The sequence below is a fragment of the Pantherophis guttatus genome, chromosome 2 (genome assembly GCF_059756535.1).
Source record: "Pantherophis guttatus breed Tessera chromosome 2, ASM5975653v1, whole genome shotgun sequence".
Lineage (NCBI taxonomy): Eukaryota > Metazoa > Chordata > Lepidosauria > Squamata > Colubridae > Pantherophis > Pantherophis guttatus.
This window is the reverse complement of record NC_142064.1, coordinates 110499702-110520559: the sequence shown is the minus strand read 5'-3', so window position 1 is coordinate 110520559 and position 20858 is coordinate 110499702. Positions and strand designations below refer to the sequence as shown.

The following is a 20858-nucleotide window of genomic DNA, read 5'->3' as shown; positions in this document are numbered from 1 at the left end:
GAGTTGAGAACAAAGGCTCTTCAAAAACTATGGCCCCCACTCAACCTTCAAATGAACCTACTCTTATAGAACTCTTGGCCCAGCAATGTTTTCTAGTTGCAGAAACAACTGCGAGTATACAGTCACAGCTTGATAAAATAATAAGTACTTTAGATTGTCTAGTTTCCTCGATTACCGCCGGCTGCCCTGGACGGACTGCTCGGCAGCCTGGTTCAGTGACAGGGCCCTCCCTGTCGGGCCCCAGCAAAAGTTGGGGTGGCTCTGCCAGTGGGTTGAACTCTACACCTCCGGGTGCAAGAAGCCACCTGGTTTTACAGCCAAGACAGGTGGCCCTTAATATTAATCCCATTAACGGCAATTTGCCTTACTGGGGCTCAATTCAGCTGGCAAGGGGTCATATACTACAGCTACTGGGGTTGACTGCTGATGATCTGAAGAAGATTGAACTTTTACCCTCCCCTGCATACTGCTCCAGAGTGTTACTTAATTTTGATAACCCCAGCACCCCGAAATTATTCTTCAGGAGAAGTTCTCTGCTAAGATCTTTCGGCATCATGCCAAGCAGAGTCTTCAAAGATATATCGATTAAGCCACTCTTAAGAATCCGACAATCTGTGACCAGCAGGAGACTTACAGCCCCAAAAAGACCCTTAGCAGCACATACTAATGTGCCAATTTTGAATGCCATCCCTAATACTAGACCATTTATCAAACACAGATCCATTCCTGCAATACTTCCCGATGGCATCTTCTCAGATGGTACCTTGTCTGTTCCTCCTACAGCTGGTCAAATCTTCTCCCCTCAGCGAGGCCCATCTCATCAGGAAGTTTGTCACGATCTGATCAGCTGGGAAGAAATGGCCCCAAAGGAAGCGACACCAGCCCAGGGCCTCCAAAGTTCCTTAGTGAATAAGCCTCAGGCTAGTGCCTCTGGGATTCCACCCATCTATGAAACCATTCCATCTCAAGACAATTTTTGGAATCTGGAGGAGATACAGCTTTTCGACTCCTTTCGCGCACTTCCACAACCAGAAAGGGCCCAAATTATAAAGCGCCTGTCTGCAGTTAAATCCAAGCTCTGGAGTCTTTCACTACCTGATAAGGATCCCCCTGGACCCCAGGGAGTCCACATCAATTTATCAGAGGCAGTTCCCTCGGCCCTCCCTCCAGAATGTCCAACTTGTAAACTTGAAGATCCAGGGCTACTCCAAACCCCGTCTGTTGATGTCACCGAATGCTTGCCAGGTAAGCAACCAATGAATGATAGAAGCATAAACTGGACTGCGTGTAGAGCCCTACAGCCTCATGAACAAGGCTCGCCTCCCTTCCACTTTTCTTTGCCTTTATCTCCCAAAAGGGTGACACTTCCATCGAATAACGGCTGTATTTTTTCGGATTTGAAGGGCTCTCTGGAAAAAATTAATTATACAGAATGACTAGCAAACCCGGCATCCCCCCCTTGCACACTTAGATGCCTTTCATGGAATATAGCAGGTTGGGGGAGAAGGTGCGGCACCACCGATTTTATTAACTATATTCAGTCATTTGATGTGGTCCTGCTTCAGGAGACCTGGGCATGCGATAAGATATCCCTTACAGGGTTTACGGCCATTTCTTTGGCTGCTACCAAACAATTCAAGTCGGGAAGACCTAAGGGTGGTTTAGCTTGTTTGGTCTCTACCTCCCTGAAAGTGGAGACAGTGGAGCTCCCCCCCAGTGGGTCCTTAGCTATGGCGCTCCTAATTAAGAGAGGACACAGTAAAATGCTAGTGTTCAACGTTTACCTTCCCCCAACGGTGAGGCAAGCCGACACTAAGGCTCAATGGGGCGAACTGGAGAGCTATATTACCCATACAGAAACTAAATTTCCAGTGCCGTACATCTTTATAGGGGGTGACTTTAATGCCCGATTGGGAGGCCAAATTCCCCCACCAATTGAGGCACTCTACTCCCAAGAAATCTGCCAGGCCATAGGACACCAGATCTCAGCCAGGCATTCTAAGGATGAGCTAACAAATTTTGCCGGCGTTCAATTAGCCCTCTTAGCATCCCAACACAATATGACAATCCTTAACGGGAGTACCCCAGGCGATCTAGCGGGTGAATTTACTTTTAGCTCTTCACGGGGGAGTAGTGTTATTGATTTTGTGATGGTTTCCCAGCCACTAAGACAGGCAGTCCATGTTTTTTTTGTGGACTGCCTCACGGAGAGCGACCACTACCCCCTGGTCACAATCATTGGGCTCTTTACAAATATACATCTGCCTAAGGGCCCCCAAATACTGGATCCTTATGTGACCTCTTATGCAAGGAGGATCAAATGGTCTCCCAAGACTGAAAGAAAGTTCCACTCTCTTTTATCATCACCGGAGTGTCTTAGCCTATACAATCAGGCCTTAACATGCAGTGACTCAGCGGCAATCTTGACCTTCGAATCATTAATTAACAGTATTCAAAGGGAACTAGGAGCTGATCGTAGGCCAAGTGGCCCATATGGTCCAAGAAGCAATCCCTGGTTCGATGAAGAATGTGTGCTGCTCAGGAACAAGATCAGACAGGTTTACCTGCTCTATCGTAATCGAGGGGATAAACGCCTACCTGAGGACTATTACCGCCTGAAGCGGGAGTATAAAGGACTAATTGTTAAGAAAAAGAGGGCTAAAGAAAAAGAGAAGTGGGACCTACTTCTCCTCTCTATTCAGCAGAAGAACACCCGACTATTTTGGCAAATGGTCGCCTGTTCGCTGCCTGGTCATCAAGAACTCCCTCTCTGTTGCATTTCCAACAGAGATTGGGAAAGTCATTTTGGATCAATCTTCCAGGCTTCAATAGTCACGACCGGACTCGGACAACAACTGCCCCCTGCAATTCCGGACTGGCACCCCGTGACTCATGCTGAGATCAACGAGCTTATCTCTGAACTTAAGTCAGGCAAAGCTCCTGGCCCTGATGCTATACCCCCTGATCTGTTAAAATCTAATCCCAAGTGGTGGTCTCCTCTTTTAGCAACACTCTTTACCCATATCAATACCTCTGGCAGGATTCCTACCTCCTGGAACCAAGCAATTATTGTCCCTATTTTTAAACGAGGAAATAGGAACAACCCAGCCGATTATCGTCCTATAAGTCTGCTCTCCATCATTGGGAAATTGTACGCTAAATATCTCCAACGCAGACTCCTCACCTGGGTCGAGGAGTCCAACATTATTGGTGCTGAACAGATTGGGTTTAAAGCAGGCTGTGCCACATTGGACCACTGCTTTGTCCTAGCGCACCTGGTTGACAAATATGCCACCATACCAGGTGGTAAACTTTTTACTGCTTTTATCGATCTAAAGGCAGCATTTGATTCAATCCCAAGGGAATTGTTGTGGACAAAATTGTTCAAAAGCTCCATCGACAGACGTCTGTTGTTCCTAATTAGATCCCTATACAATCAGACTTCTAGTCAGGTCAGGTGTAGTTTGCAGGGAGAACTCTCTAACCCTATCCCGATAAAGAGTGGAGTAAGGCAGGGCTGTCTCCTGGCTCCTCTTTTGTTTAACCTATTTTTATCTGATTTGGCCTCTTATATTGGATGTATTGAGTCTCACGCCCCAAAGCTGTCAACAACGAAGATCCCGCTTCTCCTTTATGCTGATGACGCGGTCCTCCTATCACTGACGAGGCTTGGCCTGAAAAGGCTTCTCTCTGCATTTGGGTCCTACTGTGCTGAGAATCACTTGTCCATTAACTACGACAAATCAAAAGTCTTGGTGTTCTCTAGTGCCCGGAAGTTACACAACTGGGCTATTAAGGGTAATGCTGTTAAGCAGGTTTCCCATTTTAAGTATTTAGGTATACATTTTCAGAACACTGGTGCTTGGACTAGACACCGAACCCAGGTGCTGAATTCAGCTTTTTGTAGCCATCAGCAGATTTTAAGATTTTTCTATACCCAAGGTGGCCAATTTATTCCTTCTGCTCTGCGTATTTACAAAGCCAAAACCTTGGCCCAAACTCTTTATGGAATTCCGATATGGATACAGGGCTTCAAGGAGTGTATTGAAAGAACGCAGGCTGCTTTTTTAAGGAAACTTTTGGGTCTCCCTCCCTGTGTTGGCTTTGCTCCGATGTATCTGGAACTGGGCATTCGATCAGTTGAATGCATGGCGTGGATCAACACCTTTAAATGGTGGTTTCGGGCACTCTTTTTGGCAGCCCCTGGCAGCTACCTCTCCCTGGTGTTAGCTGACCCCTATACGTCTCGATGGGAGAGGGATCTGACGAAGAAACTCCACCTGTTAGGTTTTTCGGGGGATGCCATGGGAGACTATGGCCTTAAAGATGCCCAATGTAGGGTAGTCCAACGGCTTGTGGACATAGACTTACAATATCTGAGAGCTAGAGCCAATAAAACCTGCTCCCCTCTGGTCTTCAGCCAACTTAATAATTTTGGACTGAGGATGGCCTCATATTTCTATACTCTAACCATCCCTAAGTATAGAAGAGTCTTCTCCCTTGCTCGTTTTAACGTCTTGCCTTCAGCATTGCTGGACGGACGATTCAAGAGGCTTCCGAGGGCCGAGCGGCTATGTCCCTGTGGTAGAGCGGAGGTTGAGACTGTGGAGCATGTCCTTTTACACTGCCCCATGTACAACGTAGCCAGGACTAATTTGATGTCTCTCTTAGAGACAGATTTCTGTGGGCCCAATGATAGTGATTTGGCCTTGTATTGTCTAGGGGATGGCTCCTCATACACTACCTCTCAGGTCTCAAAATTTTTTCTAAGAGCCGTAACCATTAGAGGAGAGCGCTGTGGTCCCTCTCAGCCGGGGCTTCCGGTGGCCGGCTGTTCGTGATGTTCTTTTCCCTATGTTTTTCTGTAGCTATGCTTGCATTTTGGTCTGTGACCGTAAATAAATTTATTATTATTACATATACAGAATTTTTATCTTCCAGCTTCTAATCTTTTTTTTTAATTGAAAAGTTTTATAGAAAGTACAAACATTTTCACCCCCCACCCTTCCCCCCTCAACCCCTCCCTCCCCTTTCCCACCCCCCCTTTCCCTCCTTCCCCCCCACCCCCTCCCTAGACTTCCCAGAACAAGCACAGGGTATAGCATTCACAAATCAAAAACTAGAATATGCTAACAAATTGTTACATTTCATATTCTCCCTAGATCCTTAACTCCTTATAATTCAAAAAACAAACATAAACTACTCAAAGTTACTTCATTCATATGCTATATGAATCTTCTTATTTGGATACTTCTTCTGTATGTAATCGATCCATCTTCTCCATTCCGATATATATTTTTCATTTGAATGGTCTTTAAGATATGATGAAATTTTCACCATTTCTGCCAAATGCACAACTTTTAATGTCCATTCTTCAATGGTGGGTGGATCTTCCTTCTTCCAGTACTGTGCCACCAGTAACCTGGCAGCCGTTATTAAGTTCAAAACCAACTTAGTCTCTATTACAGTACAATCCATGACTATTCCCAACAAAAAGAACTGTGGTGTAAATTTATTTTTTTTCTTTAAAATGTTTTGAATAATCCACCATATTTTTATCCAAAAAGCCTTAATTTTTTTACATGTCCACCATATATGAAAATATGTAGCATCTTTACACTCACATCGCCAACACTTAGGTTGTAGATTTGGATACATACAGGCTAATTTTTTTGGGTCTAAATGCCATCTATAAAACATTTTATAAAAATTCTCCCTTAAATTTTGTGCTTGTGTAAATCTTACATTTCTGACCCATATCTTTTCCCATGTTTCCATCATTATTGGTTCACCTACGTTTTGTACCCATTTTATCATACAGTCCTTGACTAACTCTGTTTCTGAATCTATTTCCACTAGTGCATTATACAACCTTTTTATATGCATTTGACCTTTATCTCTTGTTTGCTTTATCAAATTCTCATCCTGCTGCAAAATACCAATTTTTTGATCTTCTCTCCATCTGGCCTGCAGCTGTCCATACTGAAACCATGTCCTAATAATTCCTTCTTCTCTTAATTGCTCCATTGGTTTTAATTGTAATCTGACTCCTTCCTTATAAAGAAGTTCCTTATATGTAATCTTATCTTGCTTTTGCTCTAAGTTTATATTCTCTATCGTGTGTCTGGGTACTGTCCATATTGGTAACTTATCACTTAATTTATATTTGTACTTTTTCTAGACCCGCAATAGAGAATTTCTTAATATATGACTTTTAAAAGCCTTATCTACTTTCTTGTCATAGACTAAATAAGCATGCCAGCCGTAGACCAAACGATATCCAATATCTTTTCCTCCGTTAAATTTATCCAGTCTGTAATTGCTGAGAGGGCAGCGGCTTCATAGTACAATCTTAAATTGGGCATTTTAAGACCACCTCTTTCTCGGATATCTTGCATTATCTTTTGTTTAACTCGAGGTTTCTTTCCTGTCCACACAAACTTGTTTATGCCCTTCTGCCATTCCTTCAAATTTTCATCTTTTTTAAGTATAGGTATCATTTGAAAAAGAAATAAAAATTTTGGTAAAATATTCATTTTTACAGCGGCTATCCTTCCCAGCAAAGACAATTGTAGTTTTTTCCAGTTTTCCATCTCCTTTTGTATTTTGTGCCATAGTGGTTCATAATTGTGCTGATATAATTTCATATTTGCAGTCATGATATAAACCCCTAAGTATTTAACCTTCTTAACTACTTCAAATCCTGTTAACCTTTCTATCTCTTCTTTCTGGCTTCTGACCATATTTACTAATCTCATCTTCTAATTCTTTCCTTTTTGCCCCCTGTTTCTTTCTATGTTTATTATTCAAATATATCAAAATTCCTCGCATATATGCTTTACTTGCGTCCCATACCATTTCCATAGATGTACCCTTTTGCATATTCATAACAAAAAATTCTTTCATAAATTTTTTACATTCTTTTACATTTTCTTCATACCTAAACAAATTATCATTTAACCTCCAGGACCTCCTAGACCCTTTTCCACACTCCAATTCCAACCAAACTGGACTGTGGTCAGTCAATATTCTTGAACAAATCTTCGTGTTCTTCACCCTAGATAAAAGATCATTAGTAATTAGAATAAAATCAATCCTTGAAAAGAATTGATGTCTGTCTGAGAAAAAAGTAAAATCTTTTTCTTCCGGATTTCTTTTACGCCAAATATCCCTCAGCTCCCAATCTTCCATCATCTCCCAAAACGCTTTGGGCAATTTTGCTCTTGTTAAAACATTTTGTTTAGGCCCCTTCTTATCTTTTTTAATATCCAAGACACCATTCCAATCCCCCAACAGGATGCAAGTTTTATATGCCCATTGTGTCAACTTCGAGTGTAGCAAATTGTAAAAATTTTCTTCTTGTTGATTCGGGGCATAGACTCCAATTACAAGTATTTTCTCTCCTTTAACTAGAAGTTCTATCGCTAAGAATCTTCCTCGGTCATCTGCTTCAATTAATTTAGCAACTAAATCTCTTTTCAAATATATGACTATACCATTTTTCTTTTCTGGTGCTGCTGCTGCGTAGTGTGTACCAAGTCTTGCATTTATCAGGTATTTTTGGTCTTGTACTTTATATGAGTCTCTTGTAAACAGATCACATCATTTTTAAACTGTTTAAGATAATGAAATATTTTTCTTCTTTTCTGTGGAGAATTCAAATCATTAACATTCCAAGTCAAAAATCTAGTTCCCATCTTTGGGCCCTTGAAGCAACTGGAGCAGATTCTGGTGGTCTTGTGTCATTTGATCTTTAGGTCTTGCTCCTCCCACTGCTTCTGTCTTGGTAGATTCTTGGATTGTTTCTTGAGTTGCCATCTGGAATTGTTGCTGTCTTGATACTTCTTTGAGCTTAGCTGTCACCGATCTGGTCTGTCTTTGATCCTTGGGTTGCGATAAATCAATTAATTCCAACTCTTGAACAGCCATCTGAATTTGTAATGGTTCTTCTCCTTTGCCTGTCAAAACTCCCCCCTGAACTACTGTCAGAAGCTCTTCTTTTTCACCTTCTGTCACATCCTTCTTTCTTTTGCCCTCTGGTGATTTGGGTGATTTGGGTGTGCCAGCCTTTAATATGTTAATATAAAAGTCTCTTGCCTTCCATATTGTGTTAAGCCGATACCTCTCTCCTGAATAGGTCACCACCAATCCAGCCGGTACCTCCCATCTATACTGTATCTGGCGTTTTTTCAGTTCATCCACCAGAAATGCATAATCCCTTCTGGCTTTCAAAATCTTAGGGGGGATTTCTTTCATTGTCATCACTTCCTGGCCTTCAACCCGAAGTTTATTGTTAAAAGTGGCCTGTAGAATTTCATTGCGTACTCTCCTTGTATTGAAGTATATCACAATGTCTCTTGGTAGATGTTTCTGTCTGGCAACCCAAGAATTAACGCGATACAGCTTGTCAATCTGCCAGCCCAAATCATTTTTTGATTCCCCCACCAACGGTGCCAATGCCTCAGACATCATTTCTCTCAAGTTCTCTTGTTTGTTCTCCTTCACCCCTCTAAATCTTAAAGCAAATTCCATATCTCTGTATTGTATCATAGCTACATCATCTTCCGCCCTTTGAATTCTGTTCTGAGTTTCATCTAATTTATTATCCAAGATTACCATAGATTGTTTAACTTCTTCAACTTTAACATCCACCATTTCAATATTGCCTGCCAATATGTTTTTTGTTTTTTTTTATTGTTTTTTTTCTTCTATGTTGAATGTTGTTTGGAATGTGGGAGATTGGTGCTGGGATCTGGGCACAGAAAGGAAGAGGAGGGGAAAGGATTAAAAAAGTTACAGTTTAAATGGGTTTAATAAAAATAATGACATGGAATGTGAAGGGTACAGGGAATCAGATCAAGAGAAGACGATTGGAACTTAAAATTAAAAGAGATTTACCAGATATATTATTTTTGCAAGAAACCCATCAGAAATCTGAAGACTCAAATAAAATGTATATAAAGGGTATGCAAATTTATGAAAAATCTTTTGGAACTTCAAAAGCTAGAGGAGTTGCTATATTGATATCAGATAGGGTATATTTTGAAAAAGAACAAGTAATTGTGGATGAAGAAGGAAGATATGTAATAATTGTGGGAAATATTAACGAGGAAAAAGTGACACTGGTTAATTTATATTTACCAAATGAGAAGCAAAAAGAATTTCTTGAAAAAATAACTAAAATTTTGGAAATCGAAAGTGTAGGGAAAGTAATTGTGGCTGGGGATTTTAATTTAATTAGAGATAAAATAGATAGTACTAACCCCACTCGTTGTGGAGGAGCAAATAAAATGGGGACCTTAAATAAATGGATGTTTCAAAACGGCGTGGTGGATGTCTGGAGAGAAGTGAAAGGAACTGAAAGAGTGTACACTTTTTACTCTAAGATACATAATACATATTCAAGAATTGACTATATCTTAGTTTCTAAAGATTTGTTGAATAATGTGGATAAGATAGATGTGGGAATTTTTAAGGATTCTGATCATGCAGAAGTTACGATGGAAATAGATTTTAATTTTGAGAAAAAAGGAAGTTGTTGGAGATATGATGAAAAACTGTATAAAAATGAGGAGGATAAAAAATGGATATTTAAAAAATGGGAAGAATGTTGGAGATTGAATGATAATGGAGAGGTTAAATTTGAAATTGTTTGGGATGCGATGAAAGCAGTGTTTAGAGGGGAAAGTATCAAGTTATCAAGCAGAAAATATAAAAATTATAAAAATAAAATTGAAAAAGATAAAAGCCAGATTAAAGAATTGGAAAATCAATTTTTGCTTACTAAAGAAAAATTTTTTGGGGAGGAATTAAATTTGCTAAAAAATAAATTGATAGAAGAAGATATAGAATTGGTAAAAAAGAATATGAGATATTTAAATAGGAATTTTTTTGAATTTAGCAATAAAAACTCTAAGTTATTGGCAAGGATGGCGAAAAATAAAAGAGAGAAGAGAGAAATTGGAGCCTTGATAGATGATAAGGGTATAAGACGCTATAAAAAATTAGAAAAATGTGAAGTGGTCAGGAACTTTTTTCAAAATTTATATTCGAAAAAATTTAATTGATCGGGGAAAACTGAGAAGCTATTTAGAAAAACATGTTGTGAAAATTGACCAAACATATAAAGATTTAATGGAAGAAGATATAACACAAGACGAGATTAATGGAGTAATACAAAAAATAAAATTAGGGAAAGCTCCAGGTGAAGATGGATTACCTGCTGAGTTTTATAAAGAATTTAAGGAAATAATAATACCAAAATTGCAAAAACTATTTAACGGAATTTTACATGGTGGAGAAGTTCCGTTGTCATGGAACAGAATGGTGATATCTATAATCCCTAAACCAGATAAAGACTTAGAAAGGATTGAGTCCTATCGGCCCATCTCTTTAATTAATCAAGATGCAAAGATATTTACTGCCATTATAAATAATAGATTAAGTAGATTTATAGATAGATATATAAGTTATAACCAAGTAGGTTTTGTGAAGGGTAGATACATGAGTGATATTGTCAGAAGAGTATTAAATATTATAGATGTTGCTGAATATAATGCTGATAAAATAGGTATAATATCATTAGATATTTTCAAAGCTTTTGACTCTGTACAATGGGAAACTATTAAAACAATTGTTGAGGTACTAGGTTTTGGTAATACATGTTTACAGGTTTATACATGTTATTTCAAAACTGTATCAAAAAAGTAGTGCAAGAGTGAAGGTGAATGGAAGGCTGACAGAAGAGATAAGATTGGAAGCGGGTACAAGACAAGGATGTCCCCTGTCTCCAACATTATTTTTATTAGTTATGGAAATTTTGACTAAAATGATAGAAAAAGATGAAGAATTGGAAGGGTATAAGAGATATAAGATAAATCTGTATGCGGATGATACTTTGATTATTTTGAAAGATATAAAGATTTGAAAAGGATACATAAGCATTTGGAAGAATTTGAGGAAATGACAGGTTTGAAAATAAATTGGTCAAAATCTGAATTATTAATGAATAATAATGGTAAGGAGTGGGAGAATATGCAAGAACAACTTGGGATAAGGATTAAAAAAACATTGAAATATTTGGGCATAACACTTTCACTCAAAGTTAAAGAAATGAAAAAATTAAATTATGATGTGGTGATGAATGAAATTGAGAAAAAGATAGATAAATATAAAATGATAAAGTTGTCTTGGTTTGGTAGAATTGCAATGTGTAAGATGATGTTGTTGCCAAAGTTTAATTTTTTATTTGAGATGTTACCGTTAAACTTGACAGAGAAAGATATTGAAGGATATCAGAAGAAATTGGATAAATTTTGTAATGGTGGGAAAAGACCTAGATTAGTGAAGAAAATGTGATATCAAAATCAAAAGGAAGGTGGATTAGGAATCCTCAAACTACTCAATTATTATTGGGCTTATGCTATTCGGACTGTGGTAAAAATATTTAAAGGTGAAGATAGTCTTTGGAGAGATTTAGAATTAAAGGACATCAAGAGATTTGGCTCAACATGGTTTTTAGATAAAGCAAAATCAAAATGTGTAATTAATAGCTATTGGTTAAAGGGACTGAGTAAAATTTGGAACACATTTGTTAAAATTTTAATTCCAGATATAATTTTCTTAGGGAAGACAATTGAAAATTGGCCGATTAAAACTAATATAAGTCGTGATAGGATAATGGAAGATGAAAATATACAAACTATAATAGATTGGTTAAAAACTTCAGAAAATGAAAGGAGGAAAAAAGAAATCATTGAAAAATTGGGTTTAGGCTGGTTTGAAAAAATACAGATAGAAAAATGGACTAAGAAGGTAAGGGACAATTGTTCGATAAGTAGAAGTAAAACTGAATTTGAATATTTAGTATTCCAAATTATGAAAGATGAAATTGGGCTAAAGGGACTCGTTAGTAAGATATATAAGATTATAAATTTTGATGGAAAACCACAAAGGGTGATGAAGATGAATTGGGAAAAAGAATTTAATATTAAAATATCAGATTTAGATTGGAACGTGAATTGGAAGAGTAGAATTATGAAGACTTTATCTGTAAGGATTAAAGAGCATAATTATAAAGTTGTTTGGAAATGGTATTTGACTCCATTAAGATTGTCATTGATGGATAAAAAAATTAGTAAACAATGTTGGAGATGTGATATGGAATTAGGGACTTATGAACATATGTGATACAAATGTGATAAAGTTAAAAAGTTTTGGCAACAATTGGAGGAAATGATATTTGAAATGATGGGGAAAGCAATAATATTGAGACCAGAAACTATATTACTGTTGATAATTAAGGAAATAGAACCAACAAAATATGAGAAAGAATTGATTAGAATTATGATTATAATAGGTAGAATTATAATAGCCAGATATTGGAAATTAGATGTGAATTTTAGAATAGAAGAATGGTATTGTGAAATGTGGAAATTAGCTTTAAATGATAAAATGACATGTGATATTAAAATTAGAAATGGTGACTATAAAGAAGACATTTTCTGGAAAATTTGGAAACCATTTGTGGACTATGCGCTGGGAAAATTGGATGCTTCGGTACCTGTACCCCGAGAACGTGGATTTTGGCGATCATGAGGATATATCCGAAGAACCAAACCTTCCTTTCTTATGTATAGCACAGGGTGAAATATTGTATATGTTGTTTGTAATGTTAGTAATTTAAAATATAAAATGTTAAAAAAAAAGAAAAAAAAAAGAAAAAAAGAAGAGGAATCTTCCAAGGGGACTCACTTTCGCACTACTGTTCAACATCGTATTAATTCCACTGAATTAATAATCCTACAATAATCCTCCAAAACACGAAACTGGGATACCAAATCTCAAGCCAGCATAAGATAAACCATCTATTGTACATGGACGACTTAAAACTGTATGCAAAAAGCCCCACTGAACTTGAATCAATACTCAATACAGTTCAACTGTTCAGCAGCGATATCAGAATGAACTTTGGACTTGAAAAATGTGCTATACTATCCATGCAGCAAGGAAAAATGGAAAAAATAGAAGGAATAGACCTGGGAAATGGAAGCATCGTGAAAACATTACGAAAGGATGATGGTTACCAATACCTAGGCATATTGGAAGCAGATAACATCTTGAATGGAAAAGTCAAAGAGTTAACGTGAAAGGAATACATCAGGAGGGTCTGCAAAATATTAAAATCAAAACTGAATGCTGGAAATATAATTAAAGCCATTAATACCTGGGCAGTTCCAGTGATATGATACCCAGCTGGAATAATCAACTGGACTGTGGCTGAACTGGAAAACTTGGCCCGCAAAATGCGTAAACTTTTCAACCTATAGAAGCGGCTCCCTATATGCTGGACATAGTAGCTCAATATGGCAAAGTATCTGGATTTAAAATAAATCCCCATAAGACAAAATTGATAATTAAAAATATGTCCATAACTCAAAGAGAAGACCTAGGGAGAATAACGGGGTTTGAAGTAGTTAAAAAGGTTAAGTATCTAGGAGTATATATTGCAGCCTCAAACACGAAATTGTTTAAAAATAATTATGAAACTCTTTGGCAAAAAGTACAGAAAGAAATGGAAAACTGGAAAAAGTTACAACTATCATTACTGGGAAGGATAGCAGCAATAAAAATGAATGTACTACCTAGGTTTTTATTTTTGTTCCAAATGATACCAGTGCTGAAGAAAGATGGAAACTTGATGGAATGGCAGAAAGGGGTTAATACTTTCATTTGGGCTGGGAAGAAACCAAGAGTGAAACTGAAAATTATACAGGATATACGCGAAAGAGGAGGTCTTAAAATGCCTAACTTAAGATTATATTATGAAGCAGCTGCTTTATCACAAATTAGTGATTGGTTTAACTTAACTGAAGAAAGAATGTTAAACATAGAAGATTATGATTTGTTATATGGATGACATGCTTATTTGTTATATGAAAAAAAAGTGGATAAAGTGTTTAAGGGTCATATACTTAGAAATGCGTTGCTGAGGGTTTGGAAAAAGTACCAATACAAGCTGAACTATAAAATACCCATATGGGCAAATCCCAGACATGCAATAGAAAATATAAGTATAGAGCAAAAAACAGAGGTGATTACTTATAAAGAGCTTCTTCTTTTGGAAAGGGGTAAGCTGCAATTGAAATCTGTAGATGAATTAAAAGAAAAAGGGATAATTTATACTTGGTTTCAGTATGGTCAGCTCCAAGCTAGATGGAGGGAAGATCAAAAACTTGGTGTTATGCAAAATGAGGAAAATCTGGTGAAACAGATTAGAGACCAAAGCCAGGTGCATATTAAAAGGTTGTATAATGCATTATTGGAAATAGATTCAGAAACGGAATTGGTTAAGGATTGTATGATAAAATGGGTACAAAACTTTCAGGAACCAGTGATGATGGAAACGTGGGAAAAGATTTGGGTCAGAAATGTTAAATTTACGCAAGCACAAAATCTGAGAGAGAATTTTTATAAAATGTTTTATAGATGGCACTTAGATCCTAAAAAATTGTCATGTATGTACCCTAATTTGCAAGCTAAATGTTGGAGATGTGAATATAATGATGCAACCTATTATCATATATGGTGGACCTGTAAGAAAATCAAGGCATTTTGGATAAAAATTTGGTGGGTGATGCAGAATATTTTGAAAAGAAGGTTGAAATTTACTCAATTGTTCCTACTGGGTATAATTACGGACTGTACAGTAGTAGAGACTAAATTGATTTTGAATCTAATATCAGCAGCTAGGCTGTTGGTAGCGCAATATTGGAAGAAGGACTCTTTGCCTACTATTGAAGAGTGGATACTGAAAGTAACGAACCTAGCAGAAATGGCGAAAATCTCAGCGTACTTGAAGAACTATACACAAGAAAGATATGTATCGGAATGGAGAAGATGGATTGACTATATTCAAAATAAGTATCAGACAAGAAAATATCATATAGCTTATGATTGAATGATAAGTATTAGAAGTATTTAATTATCTATAGTGGAGTTAAGGTTTCAGGGGGGGAGTTAGTAGTCTGAGGATAAGTAGCTTAATCTAGTTTATGATTACTAAATGAAATACCTTGTATTTTGCTCTGGGAAGTCTGGGGGGGAGGGTGGGATGAGGGGAGGGAAAGGGCAGGGGGAATGTGGGGGGGAAGAATTTTTTTGTTTTTTGTAAAACTTTTCAATAAAAAAAAAATGTGTAAACTTTTGAATATGTACCACGCTTTACATCCACAAAGTGACACCGACAGGTTTTACCTGCCAAGAAGAATAGGGGGCAGAGGGCTATTGCAAATCCATCAAACTGTAGACGAAGAAAAATGAAGTTTGAATGATTATTTTGAATGATTATGTGAACCAAAGCACAGAAAGATTGCTGCAGGCTGTGAAAACAGAGAACATTATAAAAACAACAGAAACAAAGGCAGAATATAAGAAAAACAGTTGGATGACAGATTAAATGGATGGAAAACCAAAGCTCTGCATGGACAGCACTTGAAAAACATTGAAGGAAAGTGTGATAACAACTTGACATGGGCATGGCTTAAGAGAGGAATCATCAAGAAAGAAATGGAAGGTTTAATACTTGCTGCTTAAGAACAAGCACTACAAACTAATGCCATGAAAGCAAAGATACAAAAATCAACTGACAATCCAAAGTTCCAACTTTGCAATGACAAAGTTAAAACTGTTTCACACTTAATATGTGAGTGCAGCAAAATCGCACAAACAGATTACAAAGCTAGACATGATCGAGTTGCCAAGTTAGTCCACTGGTCACTATGTAAAAATAAGACATACCTGTATCTGAAAAGTCATGGGAACACAAAGTGGAAAAAGAGACGCCAGAGTTGAAGAAAAAGAACTGGAAAAAATCATGAAATATTGCGACCTGGCCATCGAAACTACACGGCTATGGATGAAACATGTAACAGTGATACCCATTGTCATTGGGGCACTTGGTAACATGTCCAAGGATTTTACAAAACACATCAAGAAATTTCAGCTTCAATAACACCAGTGGAACTGCAAAAAAACTGTGCTACTCGGAACATCATATATTTTAAGAAGATACTTGGTTGATATCTAGTATACTGGCAGCAATCCATATGAACCATTAGCACCAGTCAATGGTATTTGTGACACAGCTTTAAATGATCAGTTGACTGAGTTTCATGCTTAATTAATAAAAGAGATAATAAAATCCTCAGTGACATTGATGTGGTTGTGGGGCTTGTGTGCTCTGAGGAAATGAAAGCTTTGCCAGAGGTTAAACCATACTGGACCATAGGAGGAGTCATATCGTCACCGCTACCAGCTCGGGAGAACCGGGCTGAACCGGGAGGAACCCACCACTGTCCTGGACATCTGGTTAAAACTGGCTACAGGACCCAGGATTGTTGGCTAAGTAACCAGAATCAGCAGCTGCAGAACTACTGGAAGAAAAGCAATACCAAGGATTATTGCTGGTTGTGCTGACAGGATTTGGAAATGGGGCACAATGATAAATATTGTGGCCATTGGTTTTCTTCAAGCAGCACGTTTTGCTTATCTTCTCTGCTCAACATGATGTAGCACATCATTCATTTTACTAATAAGGATAAATCTCTCGCCATACCTACCTCTCACATTTACTTACTAAGATTCCGATTTCTCTGCTCAGATATGCAACTACCGGCTGAGGTTGAAATTCTATATACACTGATTAAGGCAACAAGTTAAAAAGCCAGAGATTCTGCGTTCTACTCCTGTCTTAGCCATGAAAGCCAGCTGGGTGATCTTGGGCCAGTCATTTTCTCTCAGTCTAACCCATCTCATAGAGTTGTTGTGGGGAAAGTAGGAGGAGGAAGGTATATTGGGTATGTTTATTGCCTTGAGCTGTTTGTAAAAATAATTAAAGCTGGATTCAAATAAATAAATAAATTCCACTGAAAGGAATGAAATCTGCTTTTAAGGAAAAATGCACAGGATCGGAGTGTATGCCCAAGACCTCCATTTATAAAACACAACACATATTTATTTGTCAAGCATAAGGTTTTCATGTGATTACTGTACATGATGAACAAAATTTTGCCAGTCCTGCTGCCCTAGGTTTTTTACTGGATGCAGTGTGTACTAAAAATCTTTTCACCACTTGGAAAGACAAAAGAATTATGTGGTTTATCAACTACTCCCATAGTTTAACAATACAATTCCACATGCATGTCCTTACCATCTCTCACATCCTGCTTTTACTTCCATATCTGTGATATAGGTCAGTTTCCTATTTTTCTTAACTATAACAAAGCTCAATTATAGCAAAAGGGTTGATTTTCCAGGTACAGATAACCTCCTCAGTCATACTCACTGTGAGTAGGTTTCTTGGCCAGTTCATAAAGCTATGGAGTCCATTAGCTTTTTTGATAAGCTCTGGTCCCTGAAACAGCATGAAAGATTGTCATGAGTGCCCATCACATTACTAGTGCCAAGATCCTTAGCATGTTGCATGAACCCATCCACTATTGCTTACAAACTATGAATTATGATTTAGTATGTTGGGCTTTATCAATAAATCATAGCTAAACTATGCTATATGCAATATTGAGCTATGTTTTGCCAATCTTGGCAAGTTCACCCTTAAACTAGTTCCAAGATAGATGCATTATACATTCAGTGATTTTATGCAAACCCAAAAGGGTAAGAGAATAAACACAAATCTCTGGTTCTTTGTGCCACTATAACATCTGTGTGTATGCTTTAGAGGCCAAACAGAGACAGGCTACATGGGATAAATGATACAGTAGTTATCAAGCTAAAGTAGAAACTAAGAAATTTCTGGTTCTATTTGTTACCTTCACTATATGCTTACTACGAATCCTGGGTAAGTAATTCTGAAATGCTTATAATCAGTTGCAATACAATGATTCTACTTTAGAGAGCATAAGATGCTTATGAAGTGTTTGAAACTACAATATACAAATTAATTATTTATTTAACTGAGTTATAATTCATCCATGTAACTGTTATTGGAAACAAAAGCCATAATCAGAACAGGGATACATGCTGATGGGATGTACAAACAGGCAAATTAACTTAATCAAATCCAAAACATTTAAGAAAGAAATCTGAAGAGACAGATATCTTGCTGGCTATGCTGTTGTAAGAGAAGTGGCAGAACTTGGGACTGGGTTAGAAGAGGAATCAGCTTAGAATCACTATGTACAAGCGAACGAAGTCCAATCCCCCCTTTAATTCTATGGATCCTTAACTAACTCCAAGCAGGTGCTCACAGTTAGTTGTGAAGATTCTTGTGCATAGGTGTTTAGAGGCAATATTTAATTAGACCTTTACATGCGGACCCGGTCTTTCACACCTGACAACTGTATACACTAGATATTTCAGTCATTAGTGATGTTTTTGCTCAATCTTTTAGGCATAAACCCCATATAAACCAGATCCAAGAAAGTGAATAAGCAGCAAATAGAGGAATTAGCACTTTTTCTATCTTGTTTTAATTTATTATAATAGTTTTACTATTACTGCATTTCATCAACTTCATATTACACAGTGAGAAAGTGGAAAGAGAATGGCTATCTATTCATGTAAAATACTTACCCATGATTAACTTTGACACAAGTAATCAAATATCCTGGGTTTTTGAATGAACCACAAATTAGCTACAATAGGTGAATTCATACAACAAACTAACAACTCAAATACCATCAGAACTTTTGATTTCACCTTATTTAAATACAGCCAATTTATGGGTAGCTAACTTATGGTTCAGTGTGTTGCAAAACCCGGGGAAATTTGATTAGTAACAAGCATTAATTTCAGATTGAAGCTCAGATTAAGACCAAAAGAAACATGCTGCAGTCAAAGAACATAATAAGTCATGGTTTGAATAACCATGATTTTAATGAAGTATAGTTGAATGATTAAAAAAAATGTAAAACACATAAATAAGCAAAGTACAGTATGACTTGATGGTGTGTGTTATGAAAATCCAGCCCCAGCTAAAATTCAATCTTCCAGATCAAAGTGGCTGAGGGTTGTTGTGGGTTGTCTTCTAGAACAAATATTGTTAGATGTCCTGGGAACACTGTCACACGTCATACTGGTAAAGTTATATAGTACATGTATTAAAACTTTCTCGTACTAGGTCTCAGTAATCAGTTGTCCAAGACAACTACATTAAAACTCTAGTTTTCTCCCTAAGACTGTCTGGTACAACTTTAGTTTATGCGGAAGGCTCTACTTACGGGTCGCATGCCCAGATGATAGGTGTTGCCTAAGCACAGGCGGCATCCCAACACATCTAGTTGCAGGGCGGTAAGCCCTTTCATGGTTCCCTGCGTGCCGACAGGCATGAAGACCGGGCAATCAACGAGACCATGCGGCAATCGCAGCTCACAAGCACGAGCCCTACTCTGCCCGCATTCCGCTACCACGCGAAGGGAGAGCGTTGCCGCCATAGCAATAACGAGATCTGCAGCCAGACATTATATGACGCCACTGCCGGAGGCGGGGTTGCGGTGGCGGAAAAGCTGAAAAGCCACTTCTCTCCTGCAATAGGAATAAGATATTCCGCCCTCTTTTCCTTGTCCTTTGGCTCAAAATGTCATTGGTCAGCTTTGCTGAGGAACTCTGGGAGTTGAAGTCCACAAGTCTTAAAGTTGCCAAGGTTGGAGACCTATGCCCTACCTAGACCACTTTAGGAGCAAAATGGTGGATTTTGCTGGCGTTTCAGGAGGAAGGGAAGGGAAGGGAAGGAGGGAGAGAGAGAGAAAAATAGAGAAAGAAACAAAAAGAAAAAGAAAGAGGAAGGAAAAGAAGGAAAGAGAAAAAAAGAGGAAGGAAGGGAGAGAGAAAGAAGAGGAAGGAAGGACCACAAACCTGGCACTAGATGTGGCTTCAGAAGATGCTTTGAAACAGGACAGCAATCTAGGGCTGGAAGGGATATTGGAGGCCATCTAGTCCAACCCCCCTGCTCCAGCAGGAAACCTTATATTGTCAGGATTATTTTGGTGGAAACCTTATATTGTCTGGATTATTTTGGTGGTAACAGGAAAATTGCCAAAAAGGAGAAGGAGTTTACTAGGACAAAGCTGCCATGCAGAGGAAGGCAGAGATAGTCCTTGATTTATGACCACAATTGAGGCCAAAATTTGGGTTGCTAAGCAAGAGCATTGTTAAGTGAGTTTCACCACATTTTACTCAATCCATGACCTCTCCTGGCTCTAATAGTCATGTGCAGGGGTGGGTTCTACTTACCTTTACTACCAATATTCTATTGGCTGTTGTCAGATTCCTATGGGGTCATGTAGGGGTCATAGCTGGCTCTAGAGGCAAAAAAGGAAATGCAAATCCTAGGTCTTTATCTGAGCTAATTTTGCCAACCTTTTGTTTGTTGCTTATCTGAGTTTCTGTCTTGACCCAGTCTTTCTAAATGGATTACCAAATCTGCATTTCTAAAAGTTGGCCTCCTCAGTTTGTGCTTGGGGGAGGGAAACTGAGGCTGGCTTCTGAATGGGCTGGCCCAATTTTTCTTAATGGGCACAAAATATCTGCTTGGGGCTATTAAGAAAGACAGCCTGCTTTCTGTCTTTAAGAGCATGTTTCTGCATTTTTCCTTTAGGGAAATATAATATTCTGTCTTTTTAATATTTCCCAAAATATTTCATTCTTGGAGGGGGGGGAGTAGATGCTGACTTTCTACTATCCCCCCTTTGGGCCACATAAGTGTGGATGACACACTTTTACTGGCACATGATTAGGAATTGATCTGATCAGGAAGACTTGATGGGTGCTTTTAATTTTTTTAATGCAAAGGGGAAGGCATTGATAGAGGCAGCAAAGAAGGATTCCCATTATGGTTATCA

The 20858-nt window shown here is 38.0% G+C and overlaps 1 protein-coding gene across 8 annotated transcripts in view; it reads right to left on the bottom strand.

Annotated features, from left to right (window-relative positions):
- Positions 1 to 19706, bottom strand: part of QTRT1 (queuine tRNA-ribosyltransferase catalytic subunit 1) — a 46159-nt gene extending 26453 nt beyond the window's left edge. For 3 of the 8 annotated variants that reach the window (XR_015732786.1, XM_087888469.1, XM_034437859.3), the window contains exons 1-2: positions 19239 to 19706; positions 17345 to 17413 (exon numbers count right to left, since the gene is read on the bottom strand). Coding sequence is in view for 6 of the 8 variants with exons in the window: in XM_087888469.1 (XP_087744595.1) it covers positions 17345 to 17413; positions 19239 to 19451 (282 nt within the window). In the remaining 2 variants the exon portion in view is untranslated. Of the gene's footprint in view, positions 1 to 5213; positions 8753 to 17209; positions 17414 to 19238 lie in introns of those variants that run through there. The other 5 variants (XM_087888473.1, XM_087888472.1, XM_087888470.1 and 2 more) reach the window with 5 other exon arrangements.
- Between the last annotated feature and the right edge of the window lie 1152 nt (positions 19707 to 20858).